This window comes from Lampetra fluviatilis, unplaced genomic scaffold (genome assembly GCF_964198595.1).
Source record: "Lampetra fluviatilis unplaced genomic scaffold, kcLamFluv1.1 SCAFFOLD_245, whole genome shotgun sequence".
Lineage (NCBI taxonomy): Eukaryota > Metazoa > Chordata > Hyperoartia > Petromyzontiformes > Petromyzontidae > Lampetra > Lampetra fluviatilis.
This window is the reverse complement of record NW_027621754.1, coordinates 1-19,718: the sequence shown is the minus strand read 5'-3', so window position 1 is coordinate 19,718 and position 19,718 is coordinate 1. Positions and strand designations below refer to the sequence as shown.

Genomic DNA, 19,718 nt, shown 5'->3' with positions numbered 1-19,718 from the left:
GTGGGTGGGTGGGTGAGTGGGTGGGTGGGTGAGTGGGTGAGTGGGTGGGTGGGTGGGTGAGTGGGTGGGTGGGTGGGTGGGAGGGAGGGAGGGTGAGTGGGTGGGTGAGTGGGTGGGTGAGTGGGTGGGTGGGTGAGTGGGTGGGTGGGTGGTTGAGTGGGTGAGTGGGTGGGTGGGTGGGTGAGTGAGTGGGTGGGTGCCCCCTCGCCCCACAGTCACCACAGCCACCGCAGCCACGCTCGCGACACGCCGGCAACACGGTGAGTGGGTGGGTGGATGGGTGAGTGGGTGGGTGGGTGGGAGGGAGGGAGGGTGAGTGTGTGGGTGGGTGGGTGGTTGAGTGGGTGAGTGGCTGAGTGGGTGGGTGGGTGGGTGCCCCCTCGCCCCACAGCCACCACAGCCACCGCAGCCACGCTCGCGACACGGCGGCACCGCGGTGAGTGGGGCGGCGACGCGGGTGGGTGGGTGGGGCGCGGCCGGATGGAACTGACCAGATGGAACGAACCAGATGGAACTGACCAGATAGAACGAGGCAGATGAAACGAACCAGACGGTATGAGCCAGATGGAACAGGCACATTAAACTAACCAGATGGAACGAGGCAGATGGAACGAGGCAGATGGAATGAACCAGATGGAACGAGGCAGATGGAACGAGGCAGATGGAACGAACCAGATGGCACGAGGCAGATGGAACGAGGCAGATGGAACGGACCAGATGGAACGAACCAGATGGAACGAACCAGATGGAACTGACCAGATGGAACTGACCAGATAGAACGAGGCAGATGAAACGAACCAGACGATACGAGCCAGATGGAACAGGCACATTAAACTAACCAGATGGAACGAGGCAGATGGAACGAGGCAGATGGAATGAACCAGATGGAACGAGGCAGATGGAACGAGGCAGATGGAACGAACCAGATGGCACGAGGCAGATGGAACGAGGCAGATGGAACGGACCAGATGGAACGAACCAGATGGAACGAACCAGATGGAACTGACCAGATGGAACGAGGCAGATGGAACGGACCAGATGGAACGAGGCAGATGGAACGAGGCAGATGGAACGAACCAGATGGAACGAACCAGATGGAACGAGGCAGATGGAACGAGGCAGATGGAACAGACCAGATGGAACGAACCAGATGGAACTGACCAGATGGAACGAGGCAGATGGAACGAACCAGATGGAACGAACCAGATGGAACGAACCAGATGGAACTGACCAGATGGAACGAGGCAGATGGAACGGACCAGATGGAACGAGGCAGATGGAACGAGGCAGATGGAACGAACCAGATGGAACGAGGCAGATGGAACAGACCAGATGGAACGAACCAGATGGAACAGACCAGATGGAACGAACCAGATGGAACTGACCAGATGGAACGAGGCAGATGGAACGGACCAGATGGAACGAGGCAGATGGAAGTGACCAGATGGAACGAGGCAGATAGAACGAGGTAGATGGAACGAACCAGATGGAACGAACCAGATGGAACGAGGCAGATGGAACTGACCAGATGGAACGAGGCAGATGGAACCAGGCAAATGGAACGAACCAGATGGAACGGACCAGATGGAACGAGGCAGATGGAACGAGGCAAATGGAACGAACCAGATGGAACGGACCAGATGGAACGAGGCAGATGGAACGAGGCAGATGGAACGAACCAGATGGAACGAACCAGATGGAACGAGGCAGATGGAACGAGGCAGATGGAACTGACCAGATGGAACGAGGCAGATGGAACGAGGCAAATGGAACGAACCAGATGGAACTGACCAGATGGAACGATGCAGATGGAACGAGGCAGATGGAACGGACCAGATGGAACGAACCAGATGGAACGAACCAGATGGAACGAACCAGATGGAATGGACCAGACGGTACGAGTCAGATGGAACGAACCAGATGGAACTAGGCAGATGGAATGAACCTGGTGGAACCAACCAGATGGAACGAACCAGATGGAACGGACCAGACGGAATGAGGCAGATGGAACGAACCAGATGGAACGAACCAGATGGAACGAACCAGATGGAACGAGGCAGATGGAACGAACCAGATGGAACGAACCAGATGGAACGAACGAGATGGAACGAACCAGATGGAACGAGGCAGATGGAACGGGCCAGATGGAATGGACCAGATGTGTAGTGACAGAGAAAGGTCACTACTGTGTCGGCCCGTACGAAGGCTGGGGGCCCCAAGGGGGTGCCTGGGGGGTCGCGTGGTGGAGGGATCCGGACCCTCCCAGAGGTGGGGGAAGTGAGGCGTGTCCTGGGAAGGGAGGCGTGGCCTGAAGAGAGCCAGCCACGCCGGGGCGGAGCCAGCCACGCCAAACCAAATATAAGCGTGGTGTGAACGCAGAGCGAGGCTGCTGTTGTACTGTACTCCAAGGTGAAGACATCTTCGGTCGTCAAGTCCCGAGTCGTCGTCCTGGGCCAGGCAGGCCGATGCCTGCCTGGTCCAGTCTGTGTCGTGTTCCAGAGTGTTAGTGAGTTGAGGAAGGTGGTCACCACCTCATGTAGAGTGTTATATTATTTACCGTTTAATAAATAGTGTTGCCTCCAAGTTGCGTGTGTGTGCACCTAATTTGAACCTACTACAGATGGAACGAGGCAGATGGAATGGACCAGATGGAACGAGGCAGATGGAACGAACCAGATGGAACCAACCAGATGGAACGAACCAGATGGAACTGACCAGATGGAACGAGGCAGATGGAACGAACCAGATGGAACGAACCAGATGGAACGAGGCAGATGGAATGGACCAGATGGAACGAACCAGATGGAACGAACCAGATGGAACGAGGCAGATGGAACGAGGCAGATGGAACTGACCAGATGGAACGAGGCAGATGGAACGAGGCAAATGGAACGAACCAGATGGAACTGACCAGATGGAACGATGCAGATGGAACGAGGCAGATGGAACGGACCAGATGGAACGAACCAGATGGAACGAACCAGATGGAACGAACCAGATGGAATGGACCAGACGGTACGAGTCAGATGGAACGAACCAGATGGAACTAGGCAGATGGAATGAACCTGGTGGAACCAACCAGATGGAACGAACCAGATGGAACGGACCAGACGGAATGAGGCAGATGGAACGAACCAGATGGAACGAACCAGATGGAACGAACCAGATGGAACGAACCAGATGGAACGAACCAGATGGAACGAACGAGATGGAACGAACCAGATGGAACGAGGCAGATGGAACGGGCCAGATGGAATGGACCAGATGTGTAGTGACAGAGAAAGGTCACTACTGTGTCGGCCCGTACGAAGGCTGGGGGCCCCAAGGGGGTGCCTGGGGGGTCGCGTGGTGGAGGGATCCGGACCCTCCCAGAGGTGGGGGAAGTGAGGCGTGTCCTGGGAAGGGAGGCGTGGCCTGAAGAGAGCCAGCCACGCCGGGGCGGAGCCAGCCACGCCAAACCAAATATAAGCGTGGTGTGAACGCAGAGCGAGGCTGCTGTTGTACTGTACTCCAAGGTGAAGACATCTTCGGTCGTCAAGTCCCGAGTCGTCGTCCTGGGCCAGGCAGGCCGATGCCTGCCTGGTCCAGTCTGTGTCGTGTTCCAGAGTGTTAGTGAGTTGAGGAAGGTGGTCACCACCTCATGTAGAGTGTTATATTATTTACCGTTTAATAAATAGTGTTGCCTCCAAGTTGCGTGTGTGTGCACCTAATTTGAACCTACTACAGATGGAACGAGGCAGATGGAATGGACCAGATGGAACGAGGCAGATGGAACGAACCAGATGGAACCAACCAGATGGAACGAACCAGATGGAACTGACCAGATGGAACGAGGCAGATGGAACGAACCAGATGGAACGAACCAGATGGAACGAGGCAGATGGAATGGACCAGATGGAACGAACCAGATGGAACGAGGCAGATGGAACGAACCAGATGGAACGAACCAGACGGTACGAGTCAGATGGAACGAACCAGATGGAACGAACCAGATGGAACGAACCAGATGGAACGAACCAGATGGAACGAGGCAGATGGAACGGACCAGATGGAACGAACCAGATGGAACGAGGCAGATGGAACGGACCAGATGGAACGAACCAGATGGAACGAGGCAGATGGAACGAGGCAGATGGAACGAGGCAGATGGAACGAACCAGATGGAACGAACCAGATGGAACGAACCAGATGGAACGAACCAGATGGAACGAGGCAGATGGAACGAGGCAGATGGAACGAACCAGATGGAACTGACCAGATGGAACGAGGCAGATGGAACGGACCAGATGGAACGAGGCAGATGGAACGAACCAGATGGAACGGACCAGACGGAACGAGGCAAATGGAACGAACCAGATGGAACGAGGCAGATGGAACGAACCAGATGGAACGAACCAGATGGAACGAACCAGATGGAACGAACCAGATGGAACGAGGCAGATGGAACGAACCAGATGGAACGAGGCAGATGGAACGAACCAGATGGAACGAGGCAGATGGAACGAACCAGATGGAACGAACCAGATGGAACGGAACAGATGGAACGAACCAGATGGAACGAACCAGATGGAACGGATCAGACGGAATGAGGCAGATGGAACGAACCAGATGGAACGAACCAGATGGAACGGACCAGACGGAATGAGGCAGATGGAACGGACCAGATGGACCGAACCAGATGGAACGGACCAGACGGAATGAGGCAGATGGAACGAACCAGATGGAACGAGGCAGATGGAACGAACCAGATGGAATGGACCAGACGGTACAAGTCAGATGGAACGAACCAGATGGAACGAACCAGATGGAACGAACCAGATGGAACGAACCAGATGGAACGAACCAGATGGAACAGGCACATTAAACAAACCAGATGGAACGAGGCAGATGGAACGGGCCAGATGGTATGAACCAGACAGACTGTAGGGGCAAGTGCTGTTAGCGAGCGCCTATGGAGGTCGGCACGGCACACGAGGGGGTGGGTGGCCAGTGCCACGCCCGACCGCCTTTGCCTCCCAAGTGGCGATGTTTACTACACACTGCTACACCAGGTACTCATTTGAGGCTGAGTCAATCTAGGGGAGGCCCAGGCCTGGGTTCAGATAATCGTCACTGGTGGTGTTGGCGGTGAGCACATAACACACACCACACCATACACACACACACACCACACATACACACACACCCCCCGCACCACACACACACCACACACACCACCACACACACACCACCCACACACACCACAAACACACCACTACACCACACACCACCCACCACACACACACCACTACACCACACACACACACCACCACACACACCACCACACACCACACACACCACACACCACACACACACCACCACACACGCGAACGACAGAAGGATGACGCTCCGCCCCCCCCCATCCCATCTCCTCCGTAGGGCATCACCGGCATCACCGGCTCCGGCACGACCGCCGGCTGCATCCGCTGTGACTCCCACCTGACCTTCTGGCCCGGCCGACTCGACCTGATGGTTACCCGTGTGGAGGTGGGCGGCCTGGCGCCACTCACCCTCTACGCACTCGAGGTGCAGTCCCTGAACGGGGTGTCCGCACTCAGCCCGCTGCCTCCACGCTCAGCCACGGCGCAGTACAGCCTGCCCGCTGCAGGTGATGGTGGTGGTGGTGACGGTGGTGGTGGTGGTGGGGGATGTGGGGGTGGAGGAGGTGGTGGTGGTGATGGTGGTGGTGGCGGTGGAGGCGGTGGAGGTGGTGGTGGTGTTGGAGGTGGAGATGGTGGTGGAGACAATGGTGGTGGTGGTTGTGGAGGTGGCGGTGGTGGTGGTGGAGGAGGTGGTGGTGGTGGTGGAGGTGGTGGTGATGGTGGTGGTGATGGTGGTGGAGGAGGTGGTGGTGGTGGTGATGGTGGTGGGGGTGGAGGTGGTGGTGGTGGTGGTGGAGATGGTGGTGGTGGAGACAATGGTGGTGGAGGTGGAGACAATGGTGGTGGTGGTGGTTGTGGAGGTGGTGATGGTTGTGGTGGAGGTGGTGGAGGTGGTAGTGGTGGTGGTGGAGGTGGTAGTGATGGTGGAGGAGATGGTGGTGGTGGTGAAGACAATGGTGTTGGTAGTGGAGGTGGTGGTGGCGGCGGTGGTGATGGTGAAAGATCATGGCTGTATGGATAGCGGCTGAGCGTTTGAGGCGGTAGAGGCATCGCGTGATTAACCCTCTGCTCACGATCATTAAGGACTTTCATGATGGTGAGCGGGCCCGGGTAAAACTATGTGGCCGGGAGTCGGAGCCTTTCCCTGTACACCTTGGGGTGCGACAGGGATGTCCTCTGGCTCGCCACATTATTTAACATCCATTTCGACCACGTAGTTCGTGAAGCCTTCGATGGATGTACCAGAAGAATCTCCATCTGACACATACAATGGGAGGCTGATCGATGGATCCCTATTGCTCAACCACGTGATGTATGCCGATGATCTGGTAATTGCTGCTCACTCAGAGAATAAGTTGGAGGTTCTGATGCTGAAACTGGAGCTTTCCACTAACAGGTGGGGCCTTACCATCAGCCCCACCAAAACTAAGCACGTGCCTGGGTGTTTTGTACCATCGGACACTCCACCCCCACAACTCCCAATTGGTGATTGGGTAGTTGTGGAAAGTTTCCCATACCTGGGCAGTTTGCTTATGAACAGCTCCAGTTTGACAGCAGAGGTCTGACTCCGATTCAGTCGAGCGGCATTATCTTTTCATCGGTTGCGTAACGCTGTGTGGAAAGCTACCTGGTCTGTCGCTCCGCACGAAGCTTCAGTGTCTTCTCGGCCATAGTCATTCCCTCCCTTCTCTACGCTTGCAAAACGTGGACCCCCCTAATGGAACATCTTCACCGGTTAGAAACATTTAGGCTGGCCTGCCTACGATCCATCCTGGTTTGACAGCAGAGGTCTCACTCTGAATCAGTCAGGTTCAATGCTGTGTGGAAGCTACCTGGTCTTTCGCTCCCCCACATGCCCAGTCACCGCATGCCCCCAAGCAGCTTCTGTTTGGCCGCATAGAGGAAGCTAATTGGGCACGACATGGGTTGGAGAAGAGATGGAGCTGATGCGGTACAGGTAAATGTGCATCTGAGTGGGCTTGCCGACGACCGGTATCAGCGGTGTCAAGATCGGCCTTCTGTGGAGGAGGCTCGTGAAGGACGCTACTGGGCAGTTGGAGGCAGTCGCCCTCCAAAACAACGGAGGGCGGAGGAGCGACGCTCACAACAATGAGCAGAGCGCCGGGCAGGTAAAACGCAGCGAGTTGGCACAGGAGGGGGTACAGCTGGTGGTGCATCTACCGGTCATCTCAGTCAGCCAAACCATGGCACCTGCTGGGTCTGCCCCGTGACCTCCTCATGCACCTAGCCTGGCACAGCAGTCAACCCATGGCACCTGCTGGGTCTGCCCCGTGACCTCCTACGCCTAGCCTGGCACAGTAGGGGGTACAGCTTGGTGTGGTGCATCTACCAGTGGTGATCTCAGTCAGTCAACCCATGGCACCTGCTGGGTCTGTCACGTGACCTCCTCATGCACCTAGCCTGGCACAGCAGTCAACCCATGGCACCTGCTGGGTCTGTCCCGTGACCTCCTGTCACGTGGGCCTGGCCTCGAACAGGCGCTGTGGTGACGTCACCGCCACTTAGTGGCGAATAGCGGGTATTGGATGAGGGTGATGGTGGTATTCGTGTTGGTAGTGGTGGCGGTGATGGTGGTGATGATGGTAGTGGTGTTAGTGGTGGTAGTGGTGATGGTGGTGATGATGGTAGTGGTGGTAGTGGTGGTAGTGTTGATTGTGATGATGGTGATGATGATGGTAGTGGTGGTAGTGGTGGTAGTGTTGATTGTGATGATGGTGATGATGATGGTAGTGGTGGTAGTGGTGGTGATGATGATGGTAATGATGATGATAGTGATGATGACGATGACGGCGATGATGGCGATGACGATGATGGCGATGATGGTGATGATAATAGTGATGATGATGGTGATGATGATGATGGCGATGATGATAATAGTGATGATGATGGTGATGACGATGGTGGTGATGATGGCGATGTTGATGATAGTGATGACGGTGATGATGATGGCGATGACGGTGATGACAATGATGGTGATGATGATGGTGATGATGATGGTGGTGATGATGATGATAGTGATGACGGTGATGATGATGGCGATGACGGTGATGACGATGATGGTGATGATGATGACGGTGATGACGATGATGATGATGGTGATGATGATGATGGCGGTGATGATGATGATGGTGATGACGATGATGGTGATGATGATGACGGTGATGGCGATGATGATGGCGGTGATGATGATGATAGTGATGATGGTGATGATGGCGATGACGGTGATGACGATGATGGTGATGATGGCAGTGATGATGATAGTGATGATGGTAATGATGGCAGTGATGATGATGGTGATGATGGTAATGATGGCGGTGATGATGATGGTGATGATGATGATGGTAATGATGGCGGTGATGATGGTGATGATGGTGATGATGATGATGGTGATGATGGTGATGATGATGGTGATGATGATGATGGTGATGATGGTGATGATGATGGTGATGATGATGGTGATGATGATGGTGATGATGGTAATGATGGCGGTGATGATGATGATGGTGATGATGGTAATGATGGCGGTGATGATGGTGATGATGGTGATGATGGTGATGATGGTGGTGATGATGATGGTGATGATGGTGATGATGGTGATGATGATGGTGATGATGGTGATGATGATGGTGATGATGATGGTAATGATGGCGGTGATGATGATGGTAATGATGGCGGTGATGATGGTGATGATGATGGTGATGATGGTGATGATAATGGCGCGTCTCCATTCTCGCCCGTCCGCCAATCTAGAATCCATGCCGGCCGTTCCCATAATGCACCAAGAAGAAGCTGGGCCTCAAAGCCTGACCCTGGTCTGGCCTCCACCTGACCACCCCGTGCAGGGCTACCAGCTGTGTTACTACATCAAGGTGGGGGGGGGGGGCTCCAGCGTCCACTGTCACTTCCACCACCACCTCCTCCTCATCCATCTCCTCCTCCATCTTCACCATCATCTCCTCCTCCATCTCCACCCTCTCCACCATCTCCTACATCTCCACCATCTCCACCTCCATCTCCACCATCTCCACCACCTCCTCCACCATCTCCACCCCCATCTCCACCATCTCCTCCACCATCTCCACCCCCATCTCCACCATCTCCTCCTCCATCTCCTCCTCCATCTCCTCCACCATCTCCACCATCCCCTCCATCTCCCCCACCATCTCCCCCACCATCTCCACCACCTCCTCCACCATATCCACCCCCACCATCTCCACCATCTCCACCATCTCCTCCTCCTCCACCGTCTCCAACCATCTCCACCATCTCCCATCTCCACCATCTCCCCCACCATCTCCACCACCATCTCCTCCACCATCACCATCTCCACCATCCCCTCCATCTCCCCCACCATCTCCACCATCTCCACCATCCCCTCCATCTCCCCCACCATCTCCACCATCATCTCCTCCACCATCCCTCTCAATCTCCTCCACCATCTCCACCGTCTCCACCATCTCCTCCTCCTCCCTCCCTCCACGACCCCCCGCCAGGGCCAGGACCGCCACGGCAACGCGTCTCGCCTCCTGGAGGTGCCCACCGCCCGTGCCGAGGTGCGTGGCCTCTCCCCCGCCACCGTCTACGCCTTCCGCGTGCGATCCGTGACGCCCGGCGGCGGATACGGCCAGCTCAGCGGGGAGATGTACTTCCAGACGGAAGCCGCGGGGGGGCGAGGAGGTGGTGGAGGTGGAGACACGGGGCCTACGGACGGGACGGACGGTGAGTGAAGGTGTTGGTGGCGAGGGGGGTGAGAGTCACGGGGAGGTGCTGGAGGTGGTGGAGGAGGTGGCGGTAGTTAAGGTCGTGGAGCAGAAGGAGGTGGTGGAGGAGGTGGTGGTGGAGGTGGTGGAGGATGAGGAGGTGGAGGAGGTGGTGATGGAAGTCGTGGAAGAGGTGGACGAGGTGGAGGAGGTGGAGGAGGTGGAGACACGGGGCCTACGGATGGGACGGACGGTGAGTGAGCGTGTTGGTGGCGAGGGGGGTGAGAGTCACGGGGAGGTGGTGGAGGAGGAGGTGGAGGAGGTGGTGGAGGAGGTGGTGGAGGTGGCGGTTAAGGTCGTGGAACAGGAGGTGGTGGAGGAGGTGGTGGAGGAGGTGGAAACACGCGGCCTACGAACGGGATGGACGGTGAGTGAGTGAGCGTGTTGGTGGCGATGGGGTGAGAGTCACGGGGAGGTGGTGGAGGTGGATGTGGTGGAAGAGGTGGACGAGGTGGAGGTGGTGGTGGAGGTGGTGGAGACACGAGGCCTACTGACGGCATGGACGGTGAGTGAGCGTGTTGGTGACGAGGGGGGTGAGAGTCACGGGGAGGTGGAGGAGGTGGAAGAGGTGGAGGATGTGGAGGAGGAGGTGGCGGTGGTTAAGGTCGTGGAGCAGAAGGAGGTGGAGGAGGTGGTGGAGGTGGAGGAGGTGGTGGAGGTGGAGGAGGTGGTGGAAATCGTGGAAGAGTTGGAGGAGGTGGAAGTCGTGGAGGATGGAGGAGGTGGAGGTGGTGGAGGGAGGTGATAGTGATGATGCTGCTATCTAAACCAGTCCTGGGCCTCCCCTAGGTCGACTCAGCCTCAAACGAGTACCTCGTGTAGCGGTGTGTAGTGAACATCGCCACTGGGGAGACAAAGGCGGTCGGTCGGGGGTGGTTCTGGATACAATTTTCTTTTTCTTAAAATCTTAACTCAAAGCTTTCGTGGCTGCTGGAACTCATGTTCATCAGGAAAAGGGTGACAACCTTTTTTTATTGCGATCGAAAAACGCCGCGTTTTTTTTTGTTATTTTTCTTTGGACCCATCTACGCGACTTTTAACCGAAAGACCCCAAAAAAGATGATTTGTCTTTAACTGTTTTCCTTTTGAAAATATCACTGGGGGGACTCACAGTACCTGTAGCCCCAGGGGCCTCTACCAAAGATCAAGTGAAAAGTGATTTCACTTGTGAATGCCGGATACCATTTTATTTTTCTTTAAATCTTGACTCAAAGCTTTCGTGGATGCAGGAACTCATGTTCGTTGGGTCTTTCAGGAAAAGTAGTCGTATCCCAGTAATTACCCTGTAAATCGGGTAATTTGTATGGGGTAAGGGTAAAAGGTAGGCTCGTTGTTTTTGACCTTTTACCTTTCACCTTACCTTGCCGAGGCCTGGTTGGGGCTACTACCGGGGGTGTGGTGAACTTTCTGTGTTTGCAGGGGGGTCAGGATCAGGCACGCGGGCCTGGGAGAAGATCGCCCTGATCGTCGGCCTGGCCTCAGCGGCGGTGGCTCTCATCCTCGCAGTCACCGCTGTGGTCATAGCACTCTGCTGCTCCAGGTGAGTGGGTTGGTGGATGGGTGAGTGGGTGGGTGGGTGGGTTGGTGGATGGGTTGGTGGGTGGGTTGATGGGTGAGTGGGTGGGTGGGTGAGTGGGTGGGTGAGTGGGTGGGTGAGTGGGTGGGTGGGTGAGTGGGTGGGTGAGTGGGTGGGTGAGTGGGTGGGTGAGTGGGTGGGTGGGTGGGTTGGTGGATGGGTTGGTGGGTGGGTGAGTGGGTGGGTGGGTGAGTGGGTGGGTGGGTTGGTGGATGGGTTGGTGGGTGGGTTGATGGGTGAGTGGGTGGGTGGGTGAGTGGGTGGGTGAGTGGGTGGGTGAGTGGGTGGGTGGGTGAGTGGGTGAGTGGGTGAGTGGGTGGGTGAGTGGGTGAATGGGTGGGCGAGTGGGTGAGCGGGTGGGTGAGTGGGTGGGTGGGTGAGTGGGTGGGCGGGTGGGTGAGTGGGTGGGTGAGTGGGTGGGTGGGTGAGTGGGTAGGTGGGTGGGTGGGTGGGTGGGTGAGTGGGTGGGTGGGTGAGTGGGTGAGTGAGTGGGTGAGTGAGTGGGTGGGTGAATGGGTGAGTGGGTGGGTGGGTGAGTGGGTGGGTAGGTGAGTGGGTGGGTGAGTGGGTTGGTGGGTGCGATAATGGGTGGGTGAGTGGGTGAGCACGTGGGAAGGTGAGTGGGTGGGTGAGCAGGTGAGCGAGTGCCGAGTGCGTGGGTGAGCGGGTGAGCGAGTGAGTGGGTGAGAGGGTGAGTGGGTGGGTGAGTCAGTGGGTGGATGATTGGGTGGGTGGATGGTGAGTGGGTGGGTGTTGAAGTGGGTAAGTGAGTAAATTGATGGGTGAGTGGGTTGGTTTGGGTGAATAAATGTGAGTGAGTGTGGTACGATCCCGACCCTGATGAGATGTTAACTACCTCGCCTGGTACACAGGAGGTCGTCTGTTCGATCCCGGACCCTGACGAGATGTTAACTACCTCGCCCGGCACGCAGGAGGTCGTGGGTTCGATCCCGGACCCTGACGACACCACCCCCCCCCCCCCCCGTCACAATTACCCCCGATTCAACTTGCGTGAAGTCTACACGGGGGGGGGGGACGGGGGGGGGAAGGGGACTCCCGTGTCTGTGTCCGTGTGTCTCAGACGGAGAAACGTCCAGAAGCAGCAAGTGTACGAGATGAGCGACCAGGTGGCTCACTACAAGTCGCGATACGGTATGTCCGAGGCTAACACCAGAGGTCGCGACCGGATACCCGATACCCGTACCCGTTTGCGACCCTGGTGCGGCCAGGTACGGGTACGGGTAAGGAATCAAAACCCGTTTGCGACCTCTGATTCCGACCCTGATGAGATGTTAACTACCTCGCCTGGTACGCAGGAGGTCGTGGGTTCGATCGCGACCCTGATGAGATGTTAACTACCTCGCCTGGTACGCAGGAGGTCATGGGTTCGATCGCGACCCTGATGAGATGTTAACTACCTCGCCTGGTACGCAGGAGGTCGTGGGTTCGATCGCGACCCTGATGAGATGTTAACTACCTCGCCTGGTACGCAGGAGGTCGTGGGTTCGATCGCGACCCTGATGAGATGTTAACTACCTCGCCTGGTATGCAGGAGGTCGTAGGTTCGATCCCAACCCCTGACGATGCCTGCCTGCTGCTGTGTATTTGGAGTCTGCGTCTCTCTCTTCCATCTACTTTTCACTCCTGTAGTGTGTATTTCTGTCATTGCTTGCTGTTATTGTAACGTGACTGACCAAGTGAGTGGGTGGACGAGTTAATGGATGCGTGGGTGAGTGGGTGAGTGGGTGAGTGAGTGAGTGGGTGAGCAAGTGTATGGGTCAGTGAGTGAGTTGGGTAGTGAGTGAGTGAGTTGGTGGGTGGGTGGATGAGTGGACGGGTGGATGGGTGAGTGAGTGGGTAGGTGAATGAGTGAGTGAATGAGTGAGTGGGTGGGTGAGAGAGTGGATGGGTCGGTGAGTGAGTTGGTGGGTGGGTGGATGCGTGGGTGAGTGGGTGGGTGAGCGAGTGGATGGGTCGGTGAGTGAGTGAGTGAGTTGGTGGATGGGTGGGTGGGTGGATGAGTGGATGGGTGGATGGGTTAGTGAATGGATAGGTGAATGAGTGAGTGAATGAGTGAGTGGGTGGGTGAGCGAGTGGATGGGTCGGTGAGTGAGTGAGTTGGTGGGTGGGGTGGGTGAGTGGGTGGGTGAGTGAGTGGGTGAGCGAGTGGATGCGTCAGTGAGTGAGTTGGTTAGTGAGTGGATTGGTGAGTGAGTGAGTGAGTGAGTGAATGAATGAGTGGGTGGGTGAGCGAGTGGATGGGTCGGTGAGTGAGTGAGTTGGTGGGTGGGTGGGTGAGTGGGTGGGTGAGTGAGTGGGTGAGCGAGTGGATGCGTCAGTGAGTGAGTTGGTTAGTGAGTGAGTGAGTTGGTGGGTGGGTGGATGAGTAAATGGGTGGATGGGTGAGTGGGTAGGTGAATGAGTGAGTGAATGAGTGAGTGGGTGAGCGAGTGGATGGGTCGGTGAGTGATTTGGTTAGTGAGTGAGTGAGTTGGTGGGTGGGTGGATGCGTGGGTGAGTGGGTGGGTGAGTGAGTGAGTGGGTGAGCAAGTGTATGGGTCAGTGAGTGAGTTGGTTAGTGAGTGGATTGGTGAGTGAGTGAGTGAGTGAATGAATGAGTGGGTGAGCGAGTGGATGGGTCGGTGAGTGAGTGAGTGAGTTGGTGGATGGGTGGGTGGGTGGATGAGTGCCCCTACTGTGAAAAATAGCTCGATAACACATTGTGACAGCCACATCACCGTCTGACTGTATAACCTGTGACCTCCTGAACTTCTGACCTAACTACCTATATAACCTTCTGACCATATGACCTGACTACCACGTGATTTTATAACCTTTTGACCCGACTACCATATACCCCCCCACCCGCCCTACTCCCCAGCGTCCCGGCATGCCAAGGTGTACGTTGACCCCTACACTTACGAAGACCCCAACGAGGCTGTCCAGGAGTTTGCCCGCGACATCGATCCAGAGAGCGTCCAGATCGAGCGAGTCATCGGATCAGGTGGGACATGGGCGATTTTCCACCTCTGGATCCACCTCCAGCATCACCACCACCTCCACCATTACCACCACCATCACCTCCACCATCACCTCCACCATCTCCACTAACACCTCCACCATCACCACCACCATTACCTCCACCACCTCCACCATCACCTCCACCATCAACATCACCATCACCTCCACCATCAACACCACCACCACCTCCATCATCACCTCCACCATCACCTCCACCATCACCTCCACCATCACCATTACCTCCACCACCTCCACCACCTCCAACACCTCCACCATCAACACCACCATCACCTCCACCAGCAACACCACCATCACCTCCACCATCACCATCACCACCACCATCACCTCCACCATCACCTCCACCACCTCCACTATCAACACCACCATCACCTCCACCATCAACACCACCATCACCTCCACCACCACCACCACCATCACCTCCACCACCACCATCACCTCCACCACCTCCATAACCACCTCCACCATCACCACCACCATCACCACCATCACCATCCACCATCACCTCCATCAACACCACCACCATCACCTCCACCTCCACCACCATCCACCATCACCTCCACCATCACCACCATCAACACCACCATCACCTCCATCATCACTTCCACCACCACCACCTCCACCACCACTTCAACAATCACCTCCACCATCACCTCTACCACCACCTCCACCATCACCTCCACCAACTCCAACATCACCTCCACCATCCCCACCATCACCTCCAACACCGTCACCACCTCCACCACCACTTCCACCTTGTCTACCTCATCCACCCACTCACTCACCCAATCATCCACTCACATCACCCACCCACCAACTCGCTCAGTGACTCATCTACCCACTCACTTACTCACCAACTTCCCCAGCCACTCGTTCACCCACTCACCTATCCACCCTCTCACTCACTCAGTTACCCACTCACTCAATCACTCGCCTATCCACCCACTTACCTACCAACACACTCATCCACCCACCCACTCACCCACCCACTCATTTACTCGTCCACCCACTCACTAATCTACCCACTAACCCATCCACCCACCCATCAACTCACCCATCCACTCACCAACCAACTCACCCACCCACTCATCTACCCACTCACTCACCAACTCACCCACTCACCCACCCACTAACTCACCCACCAACTCACCCACCCACTCATCTACCCACCCACCAACTCACCCACTCACCCATCCACCCACCAACCAACTCACCCCACCCACTCACCCACCCCCACCAACTCACCCACCCACTCACTCACCCACCAATTCACCCACCAACTCATCCACCCACTAATCTACCCACTCACCCACCCACCAACTCACTCACCTACCAACTCACCCACGAACTCACCCACCCACTCAGACATCCACCCACCAACCAACTCTCCCACCAACTCACCCACACAATCATCTACCCACTCACTCACCCACCAACTCACCCACCCAATCATCCACCCACTCACCCACCCACAAACTTACCCACCAACTCACCCACCCACTCATCTACCCACCCACTCACCAATTCACCCACCAACTCATTCACCCACCCACTCACCCACCAACTCACCCACCAACTCACCCACCCAATAATCAACCCACTCACCCACCAACTCATCTACCCACTCACCCACCCACCAACTCACCCACCCACTCACTCACCCACCCACCCACCCACTCATCTACCCACTAACCCACCCAGCAACTCACCCACCCACTCATCTACCTACTCACCCACCCACCAACTCACCCACCAACTCACCCACCCATTCACCCACCCACTCACCCACCAACTCACCAATTCACCCACCCACCAACTCACCCACCCACCAACTCACCCACTCACCAACTCACCCACCCACCAACTCACCCACCCACCCGTCCGCCCGACCTCCCTCCCCCAACTCTTTCCGGACCCCCCCCCCCCACCGCCCTAACCCTCCCCACCCCCCACCGCCCCCCCCCCCCCACCGCTCCCACCCTTCCCACCCCCCCACTTCCCCACCCTCCTCACCACCGCCTTGCCCCCCCCCCCACCGCCCCCACCCCCCCCCACCGCCCCCACCCTCCTCACCACCGCCTTGTCCCACCCCCCCACCCCACCCTCCTCACCCCCACCCCCCCACCACCCCCCCCCTCCCCACCCCCCCCCCCTTCCCACCCCACCCCAGGCGAGTTTGGCGAGGTCTACCGCGGCACTCTTGTGGGTCACGGCATCCAGAGCGGCAGCGTCCTCCTTCTCGCCACCCCCCTCCTCCACCTCCTGCACCCTGGCGCCTGCTGCACCTGCCCGCCCGCGTGCCAGCTCTCCATCGTCACCACCGCAGCAGCAGCAGCAGCAGCAGTCGTCAGCATCGACGAAACAGCGGCGGCGTCAGCGGCAGCCGCAGTCGTCACCCGCCATCGTCGTCGTCGTCGTCATCTCCTCCTGCGACGTTGAGCCCAACGCAACAGCAGGAGACCTCCACGTTGAGTCGACGCGGTGGTGGTGGAGGTGGTGGTGGTGGTGGTGGTGGAGGTGTCGTTGTGGCCGTGAAGACGCTGAGGTCCGGTCACACCGCACGTCAGCTGCGCGACTTCCTGTGCGAGGCCAGCCTCATGGGCCAGTTCCGTCACCCGAACGTCGTGCGCATGCTGGGGGTCGTGACGAGGGGACCCGCAGTGATGATCGTGACCGAGTTCATGGAGAACGGCTCGCTCGATGCGTACCTGCGGGTGGGTGTGGTGGGTGGGTGGGTGAGTGAGTGAGTGGGTGGGTGGATGAGTGAGTGGGTTGGTGGGGTGGGTGGGTGGATGGGTGAGTGGGTGGGTGGGTGAGTGGGTGTGTGGGTTGGTGGGGCGGGGTGGGTGAGTGGGTGGGTGGGTGGATGGGTGAGTGGGTGGGTGGGTTGGTGGGTGGGTGAGTAGGTGGGTGAGTGGGTGGGTGGGTGGGTGAGTGGGTGGGTGGGTGAGTGGGTGGGTGGGTGGGTGAGTGGGTGAGAGGGTGCGCATGCTGGGGTCGTGACGAGAGGACCCGCCGTGATGATCGTGACCGAGTTCATGGAGAACGGCTCGCTCGATGCGTACCTGCGGGTGGGTGTGGTGGGTGGGTGGATGAGTGAGTGGGTTGGTGGGGTGAGTGGGTGGATGGGTGAGTGGGTGGATGGGTGAGTGGGTGGGTGGGTGAGTGGGTGTGTGGGTTGGTGGGGCGGGGTGGGTGAGTGGGTGGGTGGGTGGATGGGTGAGTGGGTGGGTGGGTGAGTGGGTGGGTGAGTGGGTGAGTGAGTGGGTGGGTGGGTGGGTGAGTGGGTGGGTGGGTGGGTGGGTGAGTGAGTGAGTGAGTGAGTGGGTGGGTGGGTGAGTGGGTGGGTGGGTGAGTGGGTGGGTGGGTGAGTGGGGTGGGTTGGTGGGTGTGTGAATGGGTGGGTGGGTGGATGGGAGTGAGTGAATATTTAGGGTTCATCAATGCGATCCCAATGAATCCCACCAGATCCCAATATGCACGTTTTCTGATCCCAACAAAATATCCAAATATCAACAACGCCCTCCACTCACCCCCTCCTCCTCCTCCCCCCTCCCCTCCCCTCCCGCTCCTCCTCCTCTCTCCCCCTCCCACCTCCTATCCCCCCTCTCCCTCCCTCCCCTCCCACCCGCTCACCCCCTCTCACCCCACCCCTCCTCCCCCACCCCTCACCCCTCCTCTCCCCCTCCCCCCCTCCTATCCCCCTCTCCCTCCCGCTCACACCCTCCCCTCCCACCCCCCCCACCCGCTCACCCCCTCTCACCCCCACCCACCCCCACCCCTCCCCCCTCCTCTCCCTGCTCCCCCCCTCATATCCTCCCTCCCCTCCCACCCCCCCACCCGCTCACCCCTTCTCACCCCCACCCACCCCTCCCCCTCCTCTCCCCCTCCCCTCCCCTCCCCTCCCCTCCCACCCCCCCACCCACCCCTCCCCCTCCTCTCCTCCTCCCCTCTCCCTCCCACCCCCCCACCCACTCCCTCCCCCCTCTCACCCCCACCCACCCCACCCGTCCCTCCCCCCGTCCCCCCCTCATCTCCCCCCTCACCCCCCCCCCACCCACTCCCCCCCTCCCCCCCTCTCACCCACCCCCACCCCTACCTCCCCTCTCCCCACCTCTCCCCCCCCTCTCCAGCGTCGTGATGGGCAACTCTCTGAGGGTGCCCTGCTGGGCATGCTGGCGGGCGTGGCGAGTGGCATGTGCTACCTGTCTGCCATGGGCTACGTGCACCGTGACCTGGCGGCTCGCAATGTCCTCGTGGACTCCGGCGTGGCCTGCAAGGTGTCAGACTTCGGCCTCTCGAGGGCCGTGGACGACCAGGACGTTGACCCGGCATACGTCAGCTCGTGGGTGAGGTGGGGATGGGGGTGGTGGTGGTGGTGGTGAAGGTGGTGGGGGTGGTGGTGGTGATGGTGGTGGGGGTGGTGGTGAAGGTGGTGGGGGTGGTGGAGATGGTGGTGGTGGGTGGTGGTGGTGAAGGTGATGGTGAAGGTGGTGGTGGTGGTGGTGGGGGTGGTGGTGGTGGTGGTGGTGGTGGTGGAGTTGGTGGTTGAAATGGTGGTGGTGGAGGTGGTGGTGGTGGAGATGGTGGTGGGGTTGGAGATGGTGGTAGTGGAGATGGTGGTGGTGGTGGAGATGGTGGTGGTGGTGGAGATGGTGAAGGAGATGGTGAAGGAGATGGTGGTGGTGGTGGAGATGGTGGTGGAAATGGTGGTGGTGGAGATGGTGGAGATGGTGGAGATGGTGGTGGTGGTGGTGATGGTGGTGGTGATGGTGAAGGAGATGGTGGTGGTGGTGATGGTGAAGGAGATGGTGAAGGAGATGGTGGTGGTGGTGATGGTGGAGGTGGTGGTGGTGATGGTGGAGGTGGTGGCGAAGATATGGACATGGTGGCACAGGTTGTGGTGATACTGATGATGACCTTGCTACTGCTGCTGATGACGATGACACTGCTACTGCTGCTGCTGATGATGATGACACTGCTACTGCTGCTGATGATGATGACACTGCTACTGCTGCTGCTGCTGATGATGACGACACTGCTACTGCTGCTGCTGCTGCTGATGACGATGACACTGCTACTGTTACTGATGATGATGATGACACTGCTACTGCTGCTGCTGATGACGATGACACTGCTACTGCTGCTGCTGATGATGATGACACTGCTACTGCTGATGAT

At 57.9% G+C, this 19,718-nt stretch overlaps 2 protein-coding genes across 2 annotated transcripts; both read left to right on the top strand.

The window, feature by feature from the left end:
* The first annotated feature begins 205 nt into the window (after nt 1-205).
* LOC144955659 (ephrin type-B receptor 1-B-like) lies at nt 206-17,245 on the top strand. Its single transcript, XM_078885821.1, has 8 exons — nt 206-260; nt 5,419-5,647; nt 8,913-9,031; nt 9,656-9,881; nt 11,342-11,462; nt 12,580-12,650; nt 14,380-14,502; nt 16,708-17,245. Exons 2-8 carry the CDS (start codon nt 5,509-5,511, stop codon nt 16,974-16,976), a joined length of 1,068 nt encoding a protein of 355 aa, XP_078741947.1. The 5' UTR covers nt 206-260; nt 5,419-5,508; the 3' UTR covers nt 16,977-17,245.
* Nucleotides 17,246-17,536: 291 nt separating this feature from the next.
* On the top strand, nt 17,537-18,922 carry LOC144955656 (ephrin type-A receptor 4a-like). Its single transcript, XM_078885817.1, has 2 exons — nt 17,537-17,608; nt 18,671-18,922. Exons 1-2 carry the CDS (start codon nt 17,558-17,560, stop codon nt 18,920-18,922), a joined length of 303 nt encoding a protein of 100 aa, XP_078741943.1. The 5' UTR covers nt 17,537-17,557.
* Nucleotides 18,923-19,718: the final 796 nt, after the last annotated feature.

What these genes read in the sequence shown, in the direction of transcription:
- LOC144955659 (XM_078885821.1), top strand. Translation starts at nt 5,509, where the DNA reads ATGGTTACCCGTGTGGAGGTGGGCGGCCTGGCGCCACTCACCCTCTAC. An exon ending in GTACAGCCTGCCCGCTGCAG is followed by an intron (nt 5,648 to 8,912) that starts GTGATGGTGGTG and finishes CCGCCAATCTAG; the next exon opens with AATCCATGCCGGCCGTTCCC. An exon ending in AGCTGTGTTACTACATCAAG is followed by an intron (nt 9,032 to 9,655) that starts GTGGGGGGGGGG and finishes ACCCCCCGCCAG; the next exon opens with GGCCAGGACCGCCACGGCAA.
- LOC144955656 (XM_078885817.1), top strand. Translation starts at nt 17,558, where the DNA reads ATGATCGTGACCGAGTTCATGGAGAACGGCTCGCTCGATGCGTACCTG. An exon ending in CGCTCGATGCGTACCTGCGG is followed by an intron (nt 17,609 to 18,670) that starts GTGGGTGTGGTG and finishes CCCCCTCTCCAG; the next exon opens with CGTCGTGATGGGCAACTCTC.